The sequence below is a fragment of the Peromyscus eremicus genome, chromosome 14 (assembly GCF_949786415.1).
Source record: "Peromyscus eremicus chromosome 14, PerEre_H2_v1, whole genome shotgun sequence".
Classification (NCBI taxonomy): Eukaryota; Metazoa; Chordata; class Mammalia; order Rodentia; family Cricetidae; genus Peromyscus; species Peromyscus eremicus.
The window spans coordinates 1,478,732-1,506,212 of NC_081430.1; the positions used below are offsets into that span (position 1 = coordinate 1,478,732).

The 27,481-nt window shown below is 37.9% G+C and overlaps 1 protein-coding gene across 2 annotated transcripts; it reads right to left on the reverse strand.

Moving 5' to 3' along the window:
* Positions 1-578: 578 nt before the first annotated feature.
* Positions 579-27,481, reverse strand: Dld (dihydrolipoamide dehydrogenase). 2 transcript variants are annotated; one of them, XR_009382810.1, is made up of 15 exons: positions 27,263-27,481; positions 25,668-25,746; positions 16,490-16,569; positions 15,721-15,789; positions 15,074-15,143; positions 13,666-13,766; positions 12,752-12,895; positions 11,971-12,072; positions 5,588-5,778; positions 4,565-4,735; positions 3,459-3,648; positions 2,585-2,722; positions 1,407-1,496; positions 1,128-1,311; positions 579-939 (listed from the first exon to the last, which is right to left on the reverse strand). XR_009382810.1 is itself a non-coding variant. In XM_059279401.1 (14 exons), exons 1-14 carry the CDS (start codon positions 27,299-27,301, stop codon positions 1,246-1,248), a joined length of 1,530 nt encoding a protein of 509 aa, XP_059135384.1. In that variant the 5' UTR covers positions 27,302-27,481; the 3' UTR covers positions 579-1,245. The 2 variants fall into 2 exon arrangements, 1 of the variants encoding a protein (XP_059135384.1); XM_059279401.1 differs by having other exon boundaries at positions 579-1,311.

Below are 27,481 nucleotides of genomic sequence, written 5' to 3' on the forward strand. Positions count from 1 at the left end.
TACTTAATAAATCTGAAATGTCAAGTTTAGATGTAATATATAAAGTGGTATTTAGTGTTTAGTTGGTGGCCTTTCTTTCAATCATTTTAACACTTTGCCATTTAGTAACATTTATCAGTAAATACGATTTTGTAGCACTTTTTCTTTTTCTTTTTGAGACAAGACTTCTCTGTGTATTCCTAACTGTCCAGGAAATTGCTCTATAGACCAGGCTGGCCTCAAACTCAGAGATCTACCTGCCTCTGCCTCTGCCTCCTGAGTACTGGAACTAAAGGCATGCGCTATTACCGATCGGCTTTGTAGCCCTCTTTAAAAATGACCATTTACTAAGATTAAAAAAGAAAAGAAAAACTTACAAAGGCCATTTACCTTTCTGGGTTCCCTTATGTTGTTTCTCCTAAGTGCAAGCTAAACATTTAGGAGTTATTTGTAAAGCAAATTAAAGGGTAATGACTACTCAAATACCTTATCATATAATGTGAAAACATTCAGTGCTATAAAGTGATAAAGAATAAAAAATAAAAGGGAAGTTAAAAGACTTAGAACCATCTTAATATGCACTCAGAATAACCAGTAAATAAATATTTAAGACATGTTTATTTTGGTATCTTTCATTCCCTGGTATAATCATGAGTCTCCATTTAATAGTTTTGTAGACAGAATCTTCCATTTGGGCAACTGAATGCCCTTTAGACTTACAGACCTTACTACAACCTCAATGTTTAAATACGTAATTCTACCTCTAAACTGCCAAGAATTTGGGAGTTAAATAAAATGAGAGACAATCACTTTATTTACATAAGTTGTTTGTACATATTTGAATTTTGTTCTAGTCACTGACTCGTTTCCAATATGAAAACCAAATTTAACTTCGTCAGTTTTCTTCAGGATGTTCACATGAATTCTCCAGCTCCTTCCTTGTGAACAAATTCACCTCCACTGAATTAGAGATAAAATCCATTAATACCAATACAGTGAAGTCGAATTTCACAGACATCATGAAAACACAGGTCTAAAACTTTCCAAGATGCTACTATATGTAGCTTTCTGTCCACATTAATGCACTGGAACAAAATATTTAAATACAGGTACAAGGTTATTCCATTCTATTTAAACCCACTAAATACCTTCCAGAAGTTTCATAATTTCATCCATCCTACAAAATTCTTGGAACTGGGAGATTATCCTGTTCAAAAATGTAACCTTGACAAAAGCTTCCAGATTTTAGGAAAAACAATCTTCTAATTAAAAGTTGATTGGTTTGCCAAAAGATGCAGCCAGGTTTGCTTCTCTAAAAGCCTCTGATAAGGTCTGCAAGGGAAGCAATGGACAATTAAACATGAAATAGTGTGGGTCAAAAGAAAACTTGGGTAGCTATTAAGCCTGTGCATGTTGGTAATAATTACCGGATGTGCGTGGCAGACTCGAGCTATATCTTCACAGGAAGCTCCGTATTCCAGAGCCAGGGCAGCTTCATTCACCATTTCTCCAGCACCCTTTAAAATGAAAAAGTAATTATGTTTCCAAGGCAAAAATAACTAAATGCCATATAATTAACAAATCAAGCTTTTAGACTTTCAGACCTTATATTTTCTTAAACCTTGGCCTTTGATTACAGCCATTGGAGAAAAGTCAGACAAAAGCTTAGGAGGAAATGTAACAGAGGAGGAGCTTGGGCTTTGACGCCAAATGGGTTAGGTCCTGCCACTTTGCTATTTTTCTGTTTCATGCAAATTTTTTGCAACTCTCCCATAATACTGTAAAAGTGAAATATGAACAATGAGTTTATAAGTTAGGAGAAGTGGCATAGCAAATATTGTTAACTTTACTGTTCTGCCACATACCAGGGAATTCAGATTCACTGAAATCTAAGCCTTCCCTCAGGAAGTATCTGGGCTGAGAACACACAAAAGTCTGGAAGCAGAGTGCTCTACACCAAGGGTATAATATGCATATATAAAGGCCCCAAACTGTAAACCAAGCTTCACCTGCTATGAAAAGGAAAAAGGTTCACCTTTTTACATGGTAAGAAATTAAAGAGCTGGAGAGAAGGTTTACCAGTTAAGCACTGGCTGCTCTTGCGGAGGACCCAGGTTCAATTCTCAGCACCCACATGGTGGCTCACAACTCTAGTTCCAGTAGATCCAATGCCCTCTCTTAGCCTCAGTGGGCAATGCATTAATGCAGTACACAGACATGCATGCAGGCAAACACCCACACACATAAAAAAATAAAGTTTAAAAAAGAAATGAATGAGCAAAGAAGACCATCAGAAAGATAAGGTCAGAACCGAAAGTGGGGAAGGCAGAGCAGAATACAACCAGAATCAGCGAGGCCTCATCCTTACAGTCTGAGGTTGTGAAGCATCACTGGTGGGTTTTAGGCAGTATAGAAGTAGATGATATGGTAGGCAAGACTGTGCAAGTGCTACTGTGGTACCTTGCTAAAAGCAAACTTTCACTAGTCAAATTTTCACTGGCAATAATTAGCAACAGCAGAATAGAAACAGCAAGTGTACTAAATTCTGCCTGTTAAATGATTCCCAGAAGTCTTACTGGGATTTCTCTGACTTTGTAATACTTACTGGTCCCAGAATATGTGCTCCCAGTATTCTATCTGTTGATTTCTGTCCAAGAATCTTCACCATGCCGTCTGTGTCAGCATTTGTTTTGGCTCTACTGTTTGCAGCAAATGGGAATTTACCAATTTTGTACTCAATACCCTGTGGAGAACAAAAAATGAGAACATACATTAAGCACTGCAAAAGTTGGTTTCCATTAGTGAAATCATCTACCAATTGTTAAGAAAATAAGTCCCAAGAAAGCAATTCTTCAGGGCACACAGAAAGAATGACCAAAGGAAGGTAAATGAAATTTAATGTGAGAAGAAATGTAAGCAAGTATAAATGCTATTTGGCTGTATCCCAAAGCCAAACATTAAAAAATTCTGCAACCATGCCTTAAATCCCAGCATTTGGGAGGCAGAGGTAGACAGATCTCTGTGAGTTCCTGGACAGCCAGGGCTACACAAACCCTGTCTCAAAAAAACAAAAAGGCTCTGCAATTAGCAGTTTTTGAGTACAGGTGGCTTATCATCTTCTCTACTATTGCTGACAAATCAAAGGAGTAAATGATTCTACCCAAAGGAGTAAGAGAATTCTACCCTTATGATTCTAATAAACAAATACATATGCTATAATGTTCTACAGTAACTAAAGGCAAAGATGTGGGGATTTTTTGTTTGTTTGTTGTTGTTGTTGTTGTTTTGAGATAGGGTTTCTCTATGTACCTCTGGCTTTCCTAGAACTCGTTCTGTAGACTAGGCTGACCTCAAACTCACAGGGATTTGCCTGCCTCTGACTCCTGAGTGCTGGGATTAAAGGTATGCGCCACCACTCCCAGCAAGATGTGTTTTCTAGTCACTGGTACCATTAGTTCAAATCCCACACTTAGGATTACCTCTTCTTTCAATTGCTCTTCTGATTTGCCAACCCAAGCAACCTCAGGGTGTGTGTAAATCACTGATGGCACACAATTATAGTCAATGTGCACAGCACCACCAGCCATTCCTTCAACACAAATGATGCCTTCATCTTCTGCTTTGTGAGCCAACATTGGACCAGCAACCACATCCCCAATAGCATAAATACTATCAGAAAAAATAAACACAGTAAATGTCTAAAATCTAAGGAGGTTAGTTATAACATAGAAACATACTTTTAGCTACTAAGTCACCAAAAAGACAATCAAATGCAGCTCTTCAAAAACCAGAGCTAAGTATCTAATCCTTGAGCCATGAAAAATTCAGTTAGTTATATTTAAAGCCTTATTTTCAAAACAGTGTTTGAAATAAATTTAAAATTATTGAAAATGCCCAATACTTGAGAGCCCAAGAAAGAAAGGAGAATCATCTGAGTCTAGTTCAAGACTAGCCTGGACCAAAGAGCAAAATTTCATCTCTAAATAATATAGACAGACAGTTGAAATGTAAATAAAATATTTTCAATTAAAAATATTAGTAATTGGGCTGGAGAGATGGCTTAGTTATTAAGAGCACTAGCTATTCTTCCAGAGGACCAGGGTTCAATTCACAGCACCCACGTGGCAGCTCACAGCTGTCTGTTAACTTCCAATTCCAGGGTACCTGACAACTCATGCAGGCAAAACACCAATGCACATTAAAAAATAAATAAATATAAATATTAGTAATTGGGGCTGGAGAGATGGCTCAATGGTTAACCAGCTGCTCTTGCAGAGTACCTGGGTTCATTCCCAGCACCCCACACAGTGGCTCACAACTGCCTGTAACTCCTGCTCCAGGGGATTTGATGCCCTTTTCTGACCTCCACAGGGACCAGGCACATATATGGCAAACTGACATACATGTGTAAAACATTCATACAATAAAAATAAAGATCTAAATTATTAGTAATTGAAGTATTTAAACTTGGTAAAATTATTAGGGTAGAAATGCTATGTATTCCTTTAGAACATACCTGCCTCATCATGTGTCATTTTTTATCTTTATAGAGAAAGAAGAAAACATAGATAATTATTCAACTTACTTTGGAATTTTAGTTTGGAATCTGGTATTGACTGGAATTCTACCTCTGGGATCTAGTTCAATTCCAAGTTCCTCTAGTCCCAAATTCTGAGTAAAGGGCCGTCGACCGATGCAAACCAAGAGTACATCACAAGTGATAACTTCAGCTTTACCACCAGAAGCAGCTTCAACACTAAATAACAAACAGTGGTAACTGTTAACACGTACCTACATCGACAGCTGATTATAAACATGAGTAATTATAAACTATAAATTATAAAAATTATAAACATGAGTCATGCAATCAAACATACAAATTCTTAAAAGTTTATTCTTAAAAAGCTTATAAAAACCAGGCAATGTAACACAGTGGTAAGAACATAGGTCTCATGGCTGAGGATGTAGCTTAATGGTAGAATAAGTAAGCAGGAATGATGTCTTGGGGTTTGATCCCCAACAATGTAAAAAACATAAAAGATAGGCTGGGCAGTGGTGGTGCACATCTTTAATCCCAGTACTTGGGAGGCAGAGGCAGGAGGATGAGTTCCAGGACAGCCAGAGTTACACAGAGAAACCCTGTCTTAAATGCCCCCACCCTGCCCCTCAAAAAAGTATCTTAGAAAGATTTATGTTCAAGTATTGATTGGCTCCATCTATCACCAACCGTGTGACTGTGAAGAAGTTATTTTGTTGAATTACGTAAGTATTCAATGAGTGCCAGATACATGCTATCAATTTAAGTAATACTATCATCCAATCCCCCGTGCATCTGTCTAAAAGTGCTGCGTGTATTTTACTAAACATAAGGGGCTTTACCTTTTATGAATATATACAGTGAAAAATATATCACAATGAGACTATCTGATTAGGGTTTTTTTTAGCATCAAAATAACTGGCTAATTTGATAGGTAATACTGTATAATAAAAAAACAATAAGATGGGTCTAAGTTATAAAGTCTAGACTATATTTGTTAATCTGAAAACTTGAGTGCTTTTTTTGAGACAAGCTAGGATGATTTGTCAAAAACAAATGTAGCATACTTACGACACGTCAATTTTTCCATCTGACTTCTTGGTGGCACCAGTAACTTTTGTATTCAGTTTAAATTTAAACCCTTGCTTTTGAAGTATGCGTTGAAAATTTTTAGATATCTCCATATCAATTCCAATTCCACCCACGTGACCCAAAAATTCAACTGCTGTCACATCTGCACCAAGTCTTTGCCAAACTGAACCCTGAAATTAATTTTTAAGAAAAATCATATAAAAATACACCATTTACTAATTATCTCAAATAATTTATTGTAGTATCTTTTTCAAATGTTCAGGGGAAGCTCTAGGAAAACAGATAATTTTATCTATTTATTCACCTATTCCACATTTACTGGGAACCTACTTACTACAGGCCAGGTACCATTATAGCTGCTAGGCATGTTACTAAACAACAAAACTTGGTGTTTCTGGGGACTTTACAATATGGTAGAGGAAGTCAACAAATAAGTAAAATTCATGCTAGAGGATAATAAAAGTGCTATGAGAAAAGAGAAGACAAAGCCGGGGCCATTTTAGATAGCATGATTACAGTTGTTTCAGTTTGAGTAACATTTACAGAAGGAAATGAACTACAGCAGTGACTGAGAGAACAGTGTTCAGGGCAGAGGAGAAGAGTAAATACAAGAGTCCTGAGATTAAGTATGATGTCGACCTCACTGGTTTCAGCTAAAGTTGTAAATGCAGGATAGGGTGCAGTCCTGAACCTGGATTAATGAATCTCTCAGCCTTCATCACAGTAGCTTCTTTGTGTAGGAGATAGTGATTAATACAGAAATACACAAATGGTGACTGTGCAGAAAAATGAGAAGCTATGGAGTGCTCAGCTCTAAATCTATAGCACATCCCTTCCCCCAAGGGTCAGGAATCACTGCAGAAATTGGAATAGAAAGATTTTAAGGGCCATAAATAGTACACAAACATCTACGGCAAAACAGTATTTGTTGGTCATGACAGGGCTGTTGCACACAGGAGCTCACAGCGTCTGTGACTGCAAGCATAAGGCCTGTACAAGATTAAGACAGTCAACATCTCAGCATCAACAGGGGAGGGGCTGACAAAATCCCACTCCTCGGTGAGAAGCTATTGGAATTGATAGTGCTGGGGAAATGTATAGTAAGTTTTCTTAGGGATAGAGCACCAAAAAAGCTACCCATGCTCCGGTAGATGCACTATACCCATGTACATACAGACAGCACTAAATGGACTCAGTGTGTTTAAAAAGAGAATACATGAAGTTGAGAGAGGAAAGTGGTGGGAGGGATATCAGAAAATCTGGAGTGGAGAGAATGGAGGGTGGATGTTATCAAAATATATTATATGCATGTAAGAAATTCTCAAACAATTAAAAAAAGGAAGTATGTTCTTACTACTAATAATCACTAAGGTCTGTAAAATATTAAGCTGGCTTTGAAAATATTTTCTCAACAAGGGAGAAATGCTTACTTTTGTACTCAAATTTTGACTTAAATTGAATATATTTTAACAAGTAGCATGGCTTTGACTTCTCAATGATTCAATATGAAACAACATAAAACTTGAAATTAGGACTAGAGTAGGGTTCAGTAGCAGAATGCTTGCCTGTAATGTGCAAGACTCAAGTTCTAACCCTAGCACTAGAAAAACAGCAAAAAGGTAGCCTTTAAAAATATATTATTTAACATTTCATATCAAAATCATCTAGTAGTTTAAATGGCAAGAGTATCTTTCTAATTAAGTTTGATTTACACAGTCATTTACAAATTTCATGCATTTTTATGATGAGAATGAACAGAAGATGAGATAACACTTGGCTATAAAAAATCCACAAATATATATAAAACTCAAAATGAAACATGGGATATAATACCCAAGACACTAAAACACGAGGTGCCTTTTATGACCCGCCCCCCCAAGTTAGAAAAAGATACAACACCAGGCCACAGTTTTCCCAGCAACTAAGAAGTAGAGGCAGGGAAATCATGGCTTTCAAACCAATCTGGCTACAGAGTACATTATGTCTCAAAAATAAATAAAACAGGCAAGTACTAAGCTAGGTTTTGAAAGGTAGTTACCATATGTCTACTGAGAAATAATAAAAGCTAAACATGAATACTTATTACTTATCAGCAATTGTGCTGGATACTAAGGACACATAGTGAACAAAACAGTTATGATCTCTGTCCTTGTGTTTATGATTTAATGAAATCAAAGAGATCAGGTAATAAGAAACAGAACTTCCAGGTACAATAATACAAACAGCAGAAGCACCAAAGAACCTCCACACTCATGAAGCAAGGCTCACAATACTGCAAGAACTGACAAGTGAGAAATACCCTACTGGGTGCACTCGAGGGGCAGAAGCAGGCGGGTCTGCATAGCGAATTCTAGGCCAGCCATGGATACACAGGGAGACATCTTAAAAACTAATCCAAACTAAACAAAAAAGAACTATCCCAGAGGGAATGTTTATCAGTAGGTGTAATGTTTGCTCAGAACTGATATTCTGATATAGAGAATTGAGATTGAGAAGGAGAAGAGTTGGCCATAAAGCTGGAGAAATAAACCACCACCACGAAGTGCTTATCCTCAAACAATACTAAGGTTAGACTTTCCTAACAGCCATTCAAAGACTTCAGCTAAGGAAGGGAAGGGATACAATTAGACAACTGTTTACAGCCACTGTGAAGACCACTGGTTATAATTAGAAGTTAAAGTCAGGAAGGTCTAGGGTAAGACATGATGTTGGCATGAACTAGGATCTAAGTAAGTGACTCTCACTGGAACTCAGGGAATGATTATGGGACAAGAGGTCAGGTGAGAAATCAGGTTTCACTCCTAGAGTTCTTGTGGATTTCTCTACAAGAATAACAGCAGACGCACTGAAGAAGGAAATGTTAGCTGAGAAATGAGTGTGGCTTTATTGGAAAGGAAAAATGAAGATAGAAAAGTGCTATTATAACTGAACAGAATGCCTACAAAACACATTAAGTGTAGATGCTGTATATTCAGAAATAAAAATCCAGAAGCAGAGTCTTAGGTTATAGATACTGTAAGTCCTTTGGTAACCAAGATGATAGTGAAAAGAACATTTCATGGATAGATAGGGTCGAAGAAAAAACCTAGCAATGGAATCTAGAGTAATACAATTAAAGGGAAACTGAAAAAAGGAATATGAATAAATATTTTTTTAAAAAGGTAAGCCAGAGCATAGATGGAAATCCAGCACGGTAGAAGGTCTGAGAAGCTGCCAGGCGGTGGTGGCGTATGCCTTTAATTCCGGCACTTGGGAGGAAGAGGTAGGCGGATCTCTGTGAGTTCAAGGCCAGCCTGGTCTACAGGGCAAGATCCAGGAAAGGCTTCAAAGCTACACAAAGAAACCTTGTCTCAAAAAAACCAAAAAAAAAAAAAAAAAAAAAAAGAAAAAGAAAAAAAGAAAGTAAGCCTGGAAGCCTGGAAGCTAGGAAATTTTCCAAGGCAAGGAATCACAAAGCTAACTGCTGCCAAACACAGCAGCAAAGAAAATAATCCAATGAATTGAATAATAAAACCCATTTGTGTCCTTCTCAGGAGTAATTTCTTAGCACAAGAGGTCATGGCCTGAGGATTAAGTAGAAGGTGATAAAACAGAACATGAATACTCTTTTGAGAAATCTGATGGAAAAAAGAAAGTGAGAGGGAAATTAGTACCTGAAGGACAAGCTTGCAAGAAGGCTTATATTTACATAAACATAAGCATGTGTGTGACACCCCAGTATAAACAGAGAGGCATGTTCAACTGTAAATCAAAACGAAAATAGCCAGGTATACACACCTACAATCTAAAAGGACTACTGTAAGTTCAAGGCCAGTCTGATCTACAAAGCATAGTCTAGGCCACTAAGGGCTATATGAGACCCTCTCTCAATAAAGGGGGGAGGGGTAGAAAATAGACTGATTTTAAAGAAAGAAAAGAAAAAAAACCCACAAAACTAAGTCATTGTGAAGGCAGAAAATCATGTTATGAAGTATAAAGAAGAGGTAAAGAGATCAAGATTAGTCTTAGGGAAAATGGTAGTTTCACAGTAGCAGGAAGAACAACAAAAGGAGAACCATGAGACAAAAGCATTTTCATCCCATGCTCTCTCCTATGTGTTACTCAGGAAGTCCCATGTGAGGTAGAGGAAACAATGTGCCAGTAGAGTAGAACAAGAGAAATAAGTGGACATGACAGAGACCAGAATTCAGCTCGAGAAACAATGGATTATCAGCCAGGCTGAGGTTCATGTTAAGGTCTATGACTTCAATAAGAACTTAATACAGGTACCAATCCGAAGGGTCTACTTTCCTCCACGTGAAGAGGATAGCAAAGGAAGACGGACTGCTAAATTCAACCAAGACTATAGAGTTTTTCCAGGCAAGTATGTCAGAAAAGTAAAGTAAGTCAGGCAAGCCTGATGGTAGAGCAGGACTGTAATCCTCAATACCCAGGGAGCAGAGGGAGGGATATCCCATGTTCAATGCCTACTTGGGCTACCAAGTGAATTAAAAGGCCAGCCTTGGCAACTTATTGAAAAGCTCTGACTCAAAATAAAAAGAAGAGGGTATGGTGATATTTTTTTTGTGCTGAAATGTGATTTTATTTGTATGTTAATAAAGTTGCCTGGGGATCAGAGCTCTAAGAGCAAGCCATTTTAAGCAGAAGTCTGGTAGTGGTAGCACACGCCCTTAATCTGATCACAGGGCAGGCAAAATCTCTGTGTGTTCAAGGACATAGCCAGCATGGTGACACACGCCTTTAATCCCAGTACCAACCATAGAGACCTGGAGGTCTGTATAGACAGGCAGTGACGAAGAAGTCATGTGGTTGGATTTAGAACCAATGAGAAGGCAGAACAGAAAGTCAATAAAAAGACAGGACACAGGAAGAAGGTCTCTCTCTCAGGGGAAGTGATGACAGCGAGTGGTAAGATAAGGTGGTCTTAGCTCTTGGCTGCTGCTCGATCTCTGGGCTTTTAACTCTTTATTTGGCTCTGTGTTTCTTATTTAATAAGACCATTTAGAATTACATCTACAAGAGGGCTGAGGATATAGGTTAGTAGTACAATGCTTGCCTAGCATGCTTGAGGCCTGTATTAACAACTAACACTAGTCCCTATGTTCAATACCCGGTATAAAAAATGGTTAAGTGACTCACTTAAGAGAACAGTGAAAGTAACAGGCTATGGAAACCAAACTGATCAGGAAATCAGTCAAGACAGAAAAACACAAATAATATAAGCTACTGAATTTCTGAACTAGAAAAATCAAGCACCTAATTACAGTAGGAGTAATTAAAAGATGAGTGTGGCCAGGAAAAGTCTGAGCAGAGGGCAGGAGAGGCAGAGCAATCCTTGACAGTAAAATGTGATGGCCCTGTAAGAGGATACCTGAAATAAAGGGAAAGATTCATTACAAGTAAGTAGAAACTTAGCAAATAGATAAGAAAGGAGAACAAAGTAGGCAGAAGGTATGAAATACCATAGTGCTCAGAACTTGGCATTTCTAAAATACACGTTAGGAAGAAGGTAAGAGTCATTGTGTATGCTATCTCAAGGAGCTTTATTGGAATGCGATTTGCTCAGAATGAGAACTATTTTTCAGTATGTTAAGGGTTATCAGATTAAAAAGGAGGCCAGTTCCAATGATCAGGAAGGATGAGAAAACCAAGAAACAGACTATAAAATAAATAAGTTATACTGGAAGTTAATACTAAATAAGTTATACTGGAAGAAAAGGTGTATTTGCTATTACTAGAAAGTTTTAAGCAAAACTCAATGTTGACTGACCTAAAATGCTATGTAAAGAATCAAATAGAGGTAGGATTTTTTGTTTTGTTTTTGTTTTTTAAGATTTTAAAAAATTTAAAAAAAAAAAAAAAAAGATTTTAAAAAATTTACATGAATAGGTGTATGCCTACATGTATGTCTGTGCACCATGCACACACCGGGTGCCCTCAGAGACTAGAAGAGGGCATAGATTCTCTAGAACTTGAGTTACAGAGAGTTCAAAGTCACCATATGGGAAATGAACCCAGTTCCTCTGCAAGAGCAGCAAGTACTCTTAACCACTGAGCCATCTCTCCCTTCTGTCTTGTACCTTAAACATGCCCGATCCTGTTCTTCTTTTTGAGAGACAGAGATTTTATTTTTAATTATGTGTGCATGTGTATGTGGGTGTGTGCATATGAGTATAGGTGGAGAACTCTTGGAGCTGGAGTTCAAGTGGTTGTGAGCTGCTTGATATGAGTGCCGGTAACTGAACTAGGGTCCCCTGGAAGAACAGTATGTGTTGTTAACCACTGAGCTATCTCTTCAGCCTCCCAAGAGGCTTTAAGTCCCTTTCAACTCCACAGAGATAACATAATATATAATAACTTACCAATTCTACACCAATTACTCCTGCACCAATAACAACCAACTTCTCTGGAACTTTTTTTAAGGATAAAGCTCCTGTCGATGACACTATAGTATCTTCATCAATCTATTAAAAAGAAGCAAAATCAAGCAGAATTACTTGGAAAAACCTAGTAAGTTATTAATTGTGATCTCATGTCATAAAATTCACGGCTTCTAAGTATCATAATTTCATCAACTCTCATTCAAAATGCTAATTTGATTTATAATTTGATATTTCAAAATAAAAATGATTAATTTTAACTTCATATTTTGTGTTTTGTTGTGTATACATATATTTATGTGTGTGGAGGCAAAAGGTCAACCTTAGCTATCATTCAGCTTTGCTAGGACTACAAGCCCATGCCACTATAACCCACTGTTTACATAAGTGTATAACAAGCACTTTATTGACTGGGCTATCTCACTAGCTCTTTTTTTGAGACTGTCTCACTGTGTAGTCTTTGCTGCTAGACCAGTTTAACACTGACCTTGTAGCAATCTTCCTGCCTTTTTCCTCCCAAATGCTGGGATGACAGGTATTCACCACCATGCCTGGCTTAACCTCATACTGAACTCAAACATACTCTAAAATGTTCTATATCTGATCATAATCACTGCAAAACAATAAGTAACTTTGCAAGCTAAATGGCTGCCTGATTATAGTGTTTCAGTCAGTAATCACTCAACATTTATAAATAGAACAAATTTATAAAAGCCTATTTTGTAAGAAAGGTTGTAAGAGATGAATTAGAAAACATAAATACCGTGATTCCAGGAAAAGGAGTAACTTCTGAACCCGTAGCTATAAGGATGTTTTTTGTACCAATAACCTGAGTGCTGCCGTCGGCTTTTGTAGCTGTGACCTGATTTTTGCCAGTTATTTTTCCATATCCATTGACGTGAACAACCTTTATAAAGTAATATACATATATATATATATGCTTAAAATATTTTTCTGATAGAAATAACAGAAACAGTACTCTCAGTAACACAGAACATAAAATACTTCCTTAATAATATGTAACACGTGTAGCAGCAAGAACACTGTCTCATGGATATCTGTTTCAGGGTAGTGTTATTTTGGATTTTAGTTTTTGTTCTTTTTATGGTTTGGATGATGACAAAGGCATTACATTTTTAAAATGTTTTAGTACTATTTTAAATTAAATATCCCACAGCAGGCCAAGATCATAGAGCATCATTCTATTAGCACAAAGCAATTATTTCATATATTTCTGGCATCACTTAGTCAGCACAAGGTCCTACTGTCATATGTCATTACACAGTGCATATGCATGCACTGCGTGGCAAGTGCTAAATCCCCTTATTAAAGGCAAATCTCACCCCATCCCATATCCTCTCCCCTCCCCCACTTCCTTCTCTCCTTGTCTCCCTCTCCACTCTCCCGTCATCACTTCTTCATCTGCTTCAGCACCTCCTTCTCTTGTCCCCTCCCATCTCTCTTCCCTTCTCTTCCACCCCAGCCTTTCTCTTTCTTCCACCTCTTCCTCTCTTCCTGTGGCTTCCCATCTCCAGAGGCTACCCTGTGCCTCCTTTCTTCCCCCCTCAATAAAATCCTCCACAAGAGCCTTGTCGCATGGTGTGTCTGTCTGCGCCTTCCGCTGTTTGTGAATTAAAACAATGTATATGTGAATCTGAGCACTGAACACCAACTAACCTTATTTTGTTTGAATAAGTGGGCAATTCCTCCTGTTAACGCTTTGACTGCAGAGCTCTTCTGCTCCATCATCTTCTCTAAATTCAAGCGAACTTCTGACACTGTAATTTGTTACATAAATCTTGTCATTATTTAAACTCTGAAAGCAATATGTGATAGTTTTTGACTAATCAAGATCTAAAAATATTCATCTCAATGTTGATAAAACTATATAAAAGACAGTATTAACTTCTAAAATTTAGTAACTGTCATAACTATAGCCAGAAAAGCTAAATCACCACATCACAATAATAGAACCTATCAAGCACTGTAAAATGTGCATCTGTGCAAAAAATGCAGTCTAAAATAAATATGTTCTATTCCACTGTGACATTCTATAAGTACTTTATGATGGTTATTAGTCTGGAAGACAGTTAAGTAAAAATGGCAAAGTAAAACATTACCTGAAATTATAAATATAGACAAATGTTAAAATTTCATGAAACAAAAACAATTAAGTATATATTTCAACATTTCAAAATACAAAAGCTTAATATAATGAGTTTAGTTTAATCAACTAGATTTTAAAATTCACTTAACTCAATACTAAAGCAACAACGTAAGATAAAAAATGTTCAACTCAACAGAATGCAGAGGAAAAGACACAGCAACCAGCCCATGCAGCTAACACATGCACAGATTCTTAGACATTTCTGACTGCAAAGGTCACGAAGCTAAAAGATAAAGCTTGCCTATTATGCATGTCTTCTGACTATCTCATGACTTCTAACATCATGGTACTTTCACAGAGTGTGACATATTTGCTACAGTATATACACATCATCTATATGCTGGACTCCCTACACAGCCTCTTTCAGAAAACCACTAGTGCAAAAATAAACGCCACCAAGTATATTAAGTCTACCTTCTGGAAGTACTTGTCAAATATAACTAGAAAAAAGGGATTAAAAACAGCCCTCCAAAACATGGTAAAGACAATACAGACTAAACGCAAATGTTATAAACAGTCTTCTTTTCTCACTAAACCTCTCCCTTCTCCCTCTCTTCTAGCTCTCTTTCTCTTCTTTGCACCACCAACAACTCAAGTAGGCCTGCTCTCCTTCCTTCAATCTTGCCTGTCAATAGCACAGCACTCAAGAAACTAGCCTCTTCCCACATTCGAAAGTTGTGAGGGAAATTAAAAAAACTGACTTTTCACTGACACCAAAAATAGAACTTAGGAAAAGCTTGCAAAGGCACAGAAGTTGTCATGGTAGAAATTTGAACCTAAACATTCTTATGTAAATCTCTCTAAATTTCAAGATTTTTATCTCACTCATCCTTGAATAAATATCTGTTCATATATACCAGTATTTAGCAAGAAGAGTCAAGCATGACTGGTACTATTAACTATAAAAAGTACACTTACTTTCAATTCCCCTAGATGCAAAATCTTTTCCATGGGCCATATGGTAATAATGAGAATTATTCAATAAAGCCTAAAAGAAGTAAGGCAAATTTACCAAATTATAAATAGACTCCATAGCAAACTTACAAAATGACATTTTTCTATTTAGAATAGAACATACTACAATATGAATTTATCTTTCCTTCTTACACAATTAACCTAAGACAAACAATAGTGACATAAAACACACAAGAATAAAAACAAAACAAAATTATGTTCTTTAAAAGTAAAATAGTACAAACACACTTCAAGGTGGCAGGTCAAAAGGGGCTTCCTGTTTTCACACACACACACACACACACACACACACACACACACACATACACACACGAACGTAAAAAAAAAAATTACTAATTATCTTTTCAGTGGCAATGGAAAGCTAAAGAAAAAACAAAACTGGAACACTGGAGTCTGGAAAAGGGTGAATTTCCAGAATGTATGATAGGCTGTGACAGTAGTAGAAGGTTTACAAAGGAAAAAGTCTTATAAACATGCTCAGATTCCTTTTAAGGAACTGTATTAGATTACCAATCTAGTCTCAATACATCTCTGTAGTCAGCAGTAGCTAATGAAAAACAATCTTTGCAGCATTTGAAACACATGCTCACCTTTGAAGGAATACAACCCACATTCAAACATGTTCCACCTAGTGTTTCATTCTTCTCAATGCAGACTGTCTACAATCAAAGAGAACATTATTTAATTACATGTAAAGGCATATTTCATTTCACTAAAATTCAAAATATACATGTCTAAATTGCTCTACAAAGCAAGCTACTCAAGTTGTGCTTTTTCAGACTAAAAGAACCCTTTGAAACCTATCATTTGAATAATAAAAAATGAGGATAACTCCAGAGTGAATTAATCTAAAAAGATTTTTGTCCAACATTACCACAAACATGTTTTAGTAATATCACTGTATCTCAAATGAAGTATTTGAGAAAAAAAAAATAGCTGACTTTTCTATACCATGAGACTACTACAACCAATAAAGCCCATTAGTCTCAGATTTACAAATAATCTATATTTTAAAAACTAATAATAATTTCCTGAGCTAGAGAGGTGGCTCAGTGGTTAAGAGAACTGGTTGTTCTTCCAGAGGACCTATGTTTAATTCCCAGAACCCACATGGTGGTTCACAACTGTCTCTAACTCCAGTCCCAAAGGATCTGATGCCATCTTCTGGCCTCTGTGGGCACTGCATGCACACAGTGCACAAACATACATGCAGCCATGTAAAACACCCAAATACATAAGTTTTTTTTTTTTTTTAATTTTCTCATTATTTCCCATGTTTTTACCTGCAAAACATGTTGTGGCTAAAATAAGCTTGGCCCATAATAAAACAAAGCAACATCTACTTTGGGTCTATCTTACCTTAAAGCCTAACTGAGCAGCTTTGATGGCAGCAACATATCCTCCAGGGCCAGAACCAATCACTGTCACATCTGCATCAACTATAACAAGAGCAGATTGATATAAAATGGTAAATCACTAACATTTACCAAAAACCCTCCAAATAATCAGCATGTTCTACACGGCATTACTTTGTTCCAAGATATTTGATGTTCTTTGATACAACTAAAAATGGTACAAATTTTGAAATCGCACTTTTATTTTCTATTCATTATAGTATGCAAATACAACTGAATCCTAGAATATGAACCTTATATCCAGCTGCCACTCACTGGTTATCATATACCAAATGATATACCTCTTCTGTAATATGAGGAAGACAAGGATGATATAAACATAACATTTTCAAGAAGAAAATAAGAGATTCAGAAATGAACTGACTAGCCCCAACTATCTAGCTACTAAGTGGCAGAGACCAACTAAGCTTTTCGACTCTACATCTGGTGTTTTTCTTTTTATTTAATACAATCCTATTCTTTAGTTTCAGCCTTCATAAGTTAAAATCCCAAAGAGCAAAACTTTAAACCACTAGCAAGATGACCTTGGGTGAGTAATTTGACCTGCTTCGCTTTAACCCTTCATCTGCAAAATAATCACAAAAAAATTTACTTTGTAAACATAAGACAGAATGTTGAGGGCTAACGGTAATTTTTTTTTTTTGTTTTTTTTTTTTGTTTTTTCGAGACAGGGTTTCTCTGTGTAGCTTTGCGCCTTTCCTGGGACTCACTTGGTAGTCCAGGCTAGCCTCGAACTCACAGAGATCCACCTGGCTCTGCCTCCCTAGTGCTGGGATTAAAGGCGTGCGCCACCACCGCCCGGCCTAACGGTAATTTTTTAACTGTCAATGGCCTTAATCTCCAAGCTATTTTGCAAGCTTCTCCCATAAATATGTTAATATTCATTCTTACCTCAAAGTGCTCATCATCTGAAATCCTGAACTGAAATAATTCACTTTCTAATCATAATCCTAAAAACTTTTAGTCCTTAAGAATATAATAAGGAGCCTGGTGGTGGTTGTGGCACATGCCTTTAATCCCAGCACTTGGGAGGCTGAGGCAGGCGGATCTCAGTGAGTTTGAGGCCACCCTGGTCTACAAAGAGAATTCTAGGACAGCCAAGACTGTTAGACAGAGAAACCCTGTCTCAAAACAACAACAACAAAAACAAAAAAAAACAAAAAAAGAAAAGAAAAGAAGGACTAAAATAAATCTGGGTTCAGGGCTGAAAGATGGCTCAGTGGTTAAGAGTACTGGCTGCTCTTCCAGAGAACCTGAGTTTGATTCTCAGCACCCACATGAAAGTATACAACCTTCTGTAATGCCAGTTCCAGAGAATCTGACACCCTCTTCTGGCCATTATAGGCACCAGGCATGCAAATGATTAACATATATACATGAGGGCATACACATAAAATAAAGATAAAATAATATATTTTTTTAAATATGGAGTCAAATAGTAACTATACAACCTTAAATTCTTGAGAAAAATTTTTTTTCAATTCTTTGTTGATAACAACCTATGTATAATGGTAATGATGCCTAACAGTCTAAGGTTGTTAATAACCAAAGAAAATATATGTAAAAAACCTAAGAAGGTGCTGGGTACATACCAAGCACTCAGTAAATGTTGCTTCCTTTCTTAGATCTGCCTGACACATTCTGTCTGGCCAGACTTTAGAAAATAAGCATCCAGCTTTAGTCCCATCCTGGCAAAAGCCAATACTGCTACCCCTTGTGCTAGATCTGAAAAGCCAGTTCAGATCTTATTTTCTAACTCTTCATTAATTTCCCTGTCTCTTACTAAAAAAACTCCACCTTCCTAAGTATAACACCAACATCTTTTCAGTATCTATTTCTCCAGTCTCATCTCCCACCCCATTCTGCATACCCATCAGTACCAAGCAGTTTAAGCTTCAGTGTTCACTTACATACACAGGATTATACTAGCCTACGTATATGCATTGTTTCATTATCTACAACTACATACTGACTTCAAAATTTGATGTAATATAAGTCTCTGTGTTTACTTGGTTAGGTCTGAGCAGCTGTGGGACTGGCGGGTGTCAGAGATTTGTCCTGACTGTGGGCCAGGCAGGAAAACTCTAGCTACAAGCCTACATATATGCATTGTTTCATTATCTACAACTACATACTGACAGCATGCATTTCCCACTTCAAACACTAAGCTCTTGGAATATATGTACACGGTGTTTACCCTGCCTCTTATGGTTAGAGAAAAATAAAAAAATTAAAATAAAGCCCAACCTGTAACTGGAATGATCTTTAAAATAAATTTGATCCTATGATGGCTATGCTTAAAACTGATTCCCAACTTCCTATCTGAGAAGTCAACTCTCAATCTTCAATGTGCCAGCACTGTGGCCTTTTTAGTGGTTTAAACATACTATGCTTCAGCCAGGCGGCGGCGGTGGTGCACGACTTTAATCCCAGCACTCAGGAGGCAGAGCCAGGCGGATCTTTGTGAGTTCAAGGCCAGCCTGGGCTACAGAGTGGGATCCAGGACAGGCACCAAAACTACACAGAGAAACCCTGTCTCAAAAAAACAAACAAACAAACAAAAATTTACACACACACACACACACACACACACACACACACACACACACACCTATGCTTCTTTCCACATTACACTATTCACTCATTCACCCATGTCTACCCACCCCTCTTCAGACAACACCTGGGTTTCTTTTCCTGTTGATGTGACAAAATACAGCAACTTAAAGAAGGGTTTATTTTGGATCACAGTTCAAGGTCATGTCAGCCACCATGACAGGGAAGTTAAGACATCCGGAGCTTGAGGAAGCTGGAGATATCACATCCACAACTAGAAAGCAGAGTGCTCAGCTCCCTTTCTCCACTTAATATAGTCGAGGATCCCCTGCCCAGGTAGTAGTCGCCCCCACAATTAAGATGGATTTTCCCAACCAATCAATGTAATCAAGGTAATTCCTCAAAAGCTAATCTAACCTCATGGGTATGTATGTCCCCAAGGCTCATCTCCTAGGTGATTCCAGATGCTGGCAAGTTGACAATTAATAATCATTACATACATAAACATAAAATCCTTAAGAATTATGCAACCATTCCCAATCCACATATATGATAGATTTCATAAATCCTCATCCTTAGTCACTAGCCTGTTTATCATGATTACAAGTATTTGTTAGATGTTGTCTTCACCAGGAAGACTGTGAAATCTGAAGTTCAGTTTTGTTTAGATCATTACTATATTCAAGCAGCTAACCAATAATTTAGTACAAAATAGTAATTAAATACCTAAGATATGTCTAACTTCTACTTGCTACATGTATTTTCAGTTCTGTTCTGTGGTAATAAGGAGCCAGTCTGACATTGCTGTCCACAAAAATTAATTCCTCTGACTTTCAGATCTGATGAACACTTTCAGTGAAACAACAGGATACAAAATCAATGTACAAAAGTCAGTAGTTTTTCTATTAATCAATAATGAACATGCTGTGGAAGAAAACACGAAAAAATGCATCTCCAATATCATCAAATGAATAAATGAAACTTTTTAAACCTAGTAATAAATTTAACCAAAGACGAGAAAGACCGCTACATTGAAAATTTAAAGCACTGAAGGAAGAAACTGAAGACAACACTAGAAAATGGAAAACTTCCCTCCTCATGGATAGGAAGAATTAATATTGTGAAAATGGCTATATTACCAAAAGAGACAAACAATCTCAATGTAATACCCATCAAAATTTCAATGCAATCTTTCACAAAAATAGAAAACAAAAAACAAAAAAACTCCTGGACAGTCAAAGCAATCCTGAGGAAAAAGAACACCACCAACAGTATCATAATTTCTGTACTATAGCACCATAGCAACAAAAAAAGCAAGGAGCTGGTGTGTGTACACACACCCACAAAACAGACATGTACACCAATGGAATAGAATGAGACACAGAAATAAAACCATCCAACTACAGCCATATGGATTTTGTTGTTGTTGTTGTTGTTTGTTATTGTTTTACCAAGACTCCAAAAAAGATAGCCTCTCCAACAATGGTGCTGGGAAAACTGGATATCCATACATAGAAGACTGAAACTAGAGTCTCTTTTCTTACAATGTACAAAAACTCAAAAGTGGACCAATAACCCTCACATAAGACTCTGAAACTGCTAAAGGAAAATACTTCAGGTACAGGCTAAACAAGCATTTTCTGAAAAGTGCTCCCACAGTCCTGAAAATAACACCACCAAAAACCAAAAAATAGTGATGGCATATGCCTTTAATCCCAGCACTCAGGAGGCAGGTGGATCTCTGAGTTCAAGGCCAGTCTGGTCTACAGAGCAAGTTCCAGGACAGCCAGGGCTACAAAGAGAAACCCTGTCTTGAACCCGCCCAAAAAAACAAAGAACTGACAAATGGGTTGCCTAAAATTGAAGAGCGTCTACACAGAAACAAAAGCTGAAGAGTTCCCAAGAACCAGCTATACAGGTGACAAACAATTGACATCTAGGATAAAGAATTCAAAAAATTAAACAAAAATAATCTATTCAATAATGAACAGACAAAATTTATAAAATTAAGTACAACTGGCCAACAAACACATGAAAAGTGTTAAACATCCTTCCTTGCCCATAAGGGAAATGCAAGTCAAAACTGCCCTGAGAGTATGTCTCACCCTACTCAGAGTATTATTATAAAAACAAAACAAACGCTGTCAGGGTACAGGGATAAAAGAAGCCCTTATGGGTTATATGGGTTGAAATGTATATTAATCCAGGCACTATGGAATTTAATATAAATGTTCCTTTAAAAAACTAAAACTAATGCTTAGGAGGCAGAGCTAGGCAGATCCCTGCGAATTCTAGGCCAGCCTAATCTACAGACCAAACTCCAGGACAGCCAAGGCTACATAGAGAAACCTTGTCTCCAAAAAAAGAAAAAAAAATGAAATAATATAAACAAAACAGTGAATGAATGAATGAATGTAAATATGATCTAAATGCAACAAATCTGTGTCTATTATGAAATGCAAGGTCATTATCAACAGTTAACAGGACAGCACACATCTTGATGAATTTGCTTTAATATTCAAACACCTCCTAGGTGTTCTAACAGAGATCATATCATAAGCTTTGATTTTCTCAAGCTGGTCAATCAATAGTCTACAAAAAGAATAAAAATAGTGACTGTAGGGTCAAGAATTAGAAGGATTCTCCTCCCCTCTCTAAGAGCTAACAGAGAGGAATGGCCAAGTAGGACAGACATGAGGCTTTGAGACTGTACCTGGAACAAAACTAAGCCATACATCAGATAATAGTATGGGATTGTAGCTGGTATTATTTTGTATGGTGACCATATTGGATATTTTGTGATATAGTAACTAAAACAGACACGGCCTCAGTGTTCTTTATCCAGTAAGCATGTAATGAGGATCAACTGTGCCACCTGAGGTACTAAAGAAAAATCAGTCTTTGCCCTGATAAAGTTTGTATTTTTTGAGGTAAAAAGTTATTAAGTAAAAATCTCAGCTACATGTAAGTATTATATAAAATTATTGGTATCTCATCTACCCCCAAATCATACTTATTTTATATTTACAATTTGCCAATGTCAAGAGATCACCCACTTGAATAAAGGGTACTCTATCTCTATTTTAGTTTTCTGTTGCTGTGATAAACATTGTGACTAAAACCAACTTAGGGAGGAAAGGGCTTCATCTTAAAGGGAAGACAAGGCAGGAACCTGGAGGCAGGAACTGAAGCACAGGCCATGAAGGAATGCTGCTTACAGGCTTGTTCAGCTTACTTTCTTATAATAGCTCATGACTACCTGCTACAGTGGATTTGACCCTTCCACATCAAGAAAACAAGCTACATAATGCCCACAGATCAATTTTATGGAGATAATTTCTCAAATGAAGGTCCCTCTTTCCAGGTGACTCTAGTTTGGGTTAAGTAGACAAGAACTAACCAGTATGGTCTCACTCCATTAAAATCTAGCTGGGCGGTGGTGGCGCATGCCTTTAATCCCGGCACTCAGGAGGCAGAGCAAGGAGGATCTCTGTGAGTTCAAGGCCAGCCTGGACTACAGAGTGAGTTCCAGGAAAGGCTCAAAGCTACACAGAGAAACCCTGTCTCGAACCACCACCCCCCCCCGCCCCAAAAAAATCTAAGTGCCTGCCCAAAGACTGAAAAGAAAATAGAATGCAATGAATATATCTTAACAGTCTCCTACTGTAGGACACCTAAGGCTGTCCTCTGATCTCCACACCTGAATTGTGGCATGCACACAGGTACTCATACACTTACACACACCATAATATTGACACAAAATTAAATAGTAAAATATTTTAAAATTTAAATTTTATGAATGAGTCCAGTAAATAGATCACGTCAAATGTTTTTTGTACTAGGAAGTTAAATACCATACTAAAAGCTCATTTATCCCATTCCAAGTGCTTTTTTTGTCTTGTTTTTTTGTTTTTCGAAACAGGGTTTTGCGGTGGATATCTGTATGCTGTAAAACTGGCTCACACAATATAGCCTCACGGACTACCCCATAATCCTAAAATTTTTCTTTATGTCCCCATAAGAATACAGCGCCCTCATCCAGCAAGAAGTAGTATAAGAAGCTATGTCCAAATTTCCAAATATACCAAGCTGGCTTTGGTGATGGAATTGGCTCACTCCTTCTCTAAACCCAAGCATATTTGCTAAAATAAAAGGTTGAAAGATTCTTCTGTCCTATATCAGAAAAGCCCTTTCGTGTGGGACAGAGAAAAACCAATATTTTTATTTAAAGCAGGTTGATTATAAATGCAATCTCTTTCTAAGGAAAAAAAGGGGATAGTATAGATATATAGGATAAAAGGGTAGATTAATGAACCTACTTTTAAAGAGCAACATCTTGTTTATAAATGTTTTATATTGCTATGGATTTTAGTTTATTGATACAAGCTTAAACTTAATTTTGTTATACTGTATATATGTTTCTGCTCTCGTTTGAGGTATTGTGTTTGTGTAGCTCATTTAGATTGTAATGGATAATTGAAAAATAAAGATTAATAATTAGTCTTCTATGATAGTCCAACTTATAGTCATGTTAAATTTTCTAGGTATACCTAGATATAGTTCAATTAGGTAGGTAATCTTCAGACACTTCAAAGACCTACAGAATATGGCATTGAAAATGTTTTAAAAATTTAGACTTTCTGGACAGTGAGACATGTCTGCTCCTAGCAGCACGGATTTACTTCAGAGAGAAGGATGGGCATCAAAGGCACTCTATATGCAGTTTATCTTCTTCTTGGCAAAAATAGCCATTTGGGCAAGAAACTGTTCTTGCCTGGACTGCTTGATTGACTGGACACGCAGGACCCATAGGAAGGTGACCATTGAACTTTGCTTGGCAAAATGGTCCTTCAGGTTCCTGCTTCACAGAGGAAACTGCCAGACATTCTACAGGACACAGAGAAGTGACTGAGAGACACTAGGCCTGTGGGCTGAAGACAGATGCCCCAACTTTATAAAGGAACTTTGGATGACTGTCCAGGCTGCCAGCTGTCTCTATCTACTCTCATAAGACTCCCAAAAGCTGCTTGTCCTTCTCTCGTTTCTCAGGTAATATTATATCCTTCTGAGGTCTTTGATGTAGTTGAAGACTAGATAGTTATGATTTCCTTAGTTATGATAAAAGATAAGGTAGATGTGAAACCTTAGACTCACAAACATAGGATAGATAGGATATCTTCTCTAATTTTGCCAAATACAAATAGACTAGGTATTATAAATAGACTAGATATTGTAACTGTAATTCTTGCTTGATAATTGCTTTGTTATATGTAATTTTACTATGTTAAAGTTAAAATCTTCCTTTTCGAAAAAAAAAAGGGGGGAGGGAGTGCTGTAAATATCTGTATGCTGTGAATGTGTTGCTCTGATTGGTTAATAAAGTGCTGATTGGCCAGTAGCCAGGCAGGAAATATGGGTGGGACAAAGAGAGAGGAGAATGCTGGGAAGTGGAAGGCTGAGTCAGGAGACGCTGCCAGCTGCCACCATGAGAAGTAACATGTAAAGATACCACTAAGCCACGAGCCACGTGGCAAGGTATAGATTAATAGAAATGGGTTAATTTAAGATATAAGAACTAGACAGCAAGAAGCCTGCCACGGCCATACAGTTTTAAGTAATATAAGTCTCTGTGTGTTTACTTGGATCCAAGCAGCTGTGGGACTGGCGGGTGAGGGAGATTTGTTCAGTTACTGGGTTTCTCTGTGTAGTTTTGGTGCCTTTCCTGGATCTCACTCTGTAGATCAGGCTGGCATTGAACTCAGAGATCCTAGCTCTGCCTCCCAAGCGCTGGGGATTAAAGGCGTGTGCCACCACCGCCCAGCCCTCCAAGTGCTTATTAAAAATACATATTTTTTTATAGAAAATTCAAAACCTCAAGAAAGCATTGAGAAAATTATACATCCCACAGCTCCCTTTTATGGTAGTCTTAAAATTTTTCATTCAAGATGTCAAAAAGCTTTGAAACAACCAACACGATCTGACCCAGTGAATAAAATTAATTCTTAAAAGCTGTAATCACATGAAATTGCTCAGCTCAAAACCCCCTTGTGGCTCTCCATCACAACTGGAGTAAAATCTATACCACCTGGTCTGGCTTAGAAGCACTCCACGATCCCTGCCTATGTCTCTGATTTTATTTCTTGGGACTTTGCACATCCACCCTAGTCTTGCTTTCCCTGGAGGCTCAAAAATTAAGTTCCATTTCAGACCTTTCACATCCCCATCCCCCTCTCAGACACCACCTCCTCAAAAGGCTTTCTCTGACATCCTCTCTAGGATCCTAGTATCTTGCTTTAATTTTCAATTATTCTCCAAACACTTGTTACATATCTTTTAATACTAGCTTCTAAGTGTCTTAAGAATGGATTCTGAAAAAAAAAAAAAAAAAAAAAAAAAAATGGATTCTGTCTTGTTTACCCCTTGTAACATACTAGGTGTTCAACAGTAAACTAATGCATAAATTAATTCTAACACTGAGTAACAGTTACTCTAACACTCACTTTCTTTTACATAAAAATGGAAATGAACTGTCAACTAATCTGATTGAAAACACTGCATCGAGTACTTACTTGGTTGATCTGCATAAGTTCTTAAAGGCACTGAAGAAACTCCTTGTAAGCCATGAGATATCCGATTGAAATGGCTTCTCTAGAAAAAAAGGACAAAGAAAATTGTCCTATTAAGTAAAATATAATTTTTACAATGGGCTGGTGACATAGTTAAATAAAGGCTTCTGCCACCAACATTCCCAAAAGGTTGTACTCTAACCTCTACAGACGCCCATGCCTACACAGATACATGCAAATAAATAAATGTAATTTAGAAGGTTGATGACAACAAATTGGGGCAATGTATCAAGCACTGATTCTTAATGGTCTTTCTGTTACCACAAAGGGTAGCCTATCAATTTCCCCTCTGTCAATAATATTCAACTTTCACAATCTTATCTTGCCAGATCTGCCTTATTATTATGAATATTCAATGAACCACTTCATATTAACTTAATAAAATATACTCAGTGGCTTACAGTTTTATTAAAATGTCAGAAAGCATGGCTAATTTTAATGCCAAAGATCATTTTAGTATTCTAATTAAAAATCTGAAACTTTGAATTCAGGTATTTGAATACTTCAACAATCATTTCACTTATTATGCTTTCTAACTAATCTATTTAACAGTCTGTAATCACAACATTTATGAAGATGTTCTGAGCTACCAACTATGAACAGAAAATTAAACTAAGAACATACCAACAGTATTGGTGTACTCACATTCTGGAAGTTCCACAAATTGCATCATAATCTCACACTCTCTAAACACTATGCCTACCATTTCCTAAGACCAGTGAGACAAAGAAATAAAGCAGAGTTCCAGCTCCTATCATAGCGAGCCATTCAATGGAAGGCAGTGACAATATACTCTGATGCAGCAATGTTCTTTACTTGGCGGTAACTTCTGCACTTGAGATCAAGACATGCCAACCAAAGAAGAGCAAACTGTACTGAGTTTTAGTCCCAGCTCAGCTTCTCCCTAAAAGAACGGCATTTTGCATGTTACATTAATTTTTGAGGACACAGACGACTCAGACGTGAAATAAAGAGTCTGATCTATATATTATCTCTAAAGTTGTCACTCTACCCAGCCACGACGCCGCATACTGGCAGGTGAAATGGGAAAGTGGTTTGGACGATAGACGGCTGCAATTAAAAATATAAGCCCCTGGGTCTGGCGGATGGAAGAGGCACTAGTTTAGAGACGCGAACGCAGACCAGACCTTAGAGGAACTCGCATGGCTGTGTGCTGGAACTGAGCACGTCTGGGCCATTCGTGCCTCAAGGTTACCTACTCACTCCCAGGTCAGGGTTGGGCTGAGGCAAAAGGTATGATGGGCTGGGTACCCAGCGGGTGACAGGCGTGATTTACTCGTCCCCGTGCCCGGGTAAAGGCCCAGGCCCCTCGGCCCACGACCGAAAGCGGGGTGTGGGGCTGCGGGCAGTCATTCCACAGCGGGGCCTTCCCCGGCCCGGCCCGCGCTCCCCGCTGCCCGCGGCCCCAGGAGGCCAGGCTGAACCAGCACAGAGGCGGGGCCGCGGCGGTTGCCGGCAGCAGGCCGCGTCCAGACCTATGAGCGGGCATCTCTGCGCCTCCGGTCCAGCACCCTCACCTTGGCCAAGGAGCAGTACACACGACTCCAGCTCTGCATCTTCCCTCAGTGCTGACCCTACCGACGGTGCTTTCACCTCCGCTGAGCGACTGGTAGGCTTAGACAAGGTCTCCCCTCCCTGCGCATGCGCAAGAGAGGTACGTCATCTCCCAGGAGCAGCGCGATTGGCCCGAGCGGCGGAGGCTAGCTGGTCGCTACGTCGTACACTGTCGTAAAGAA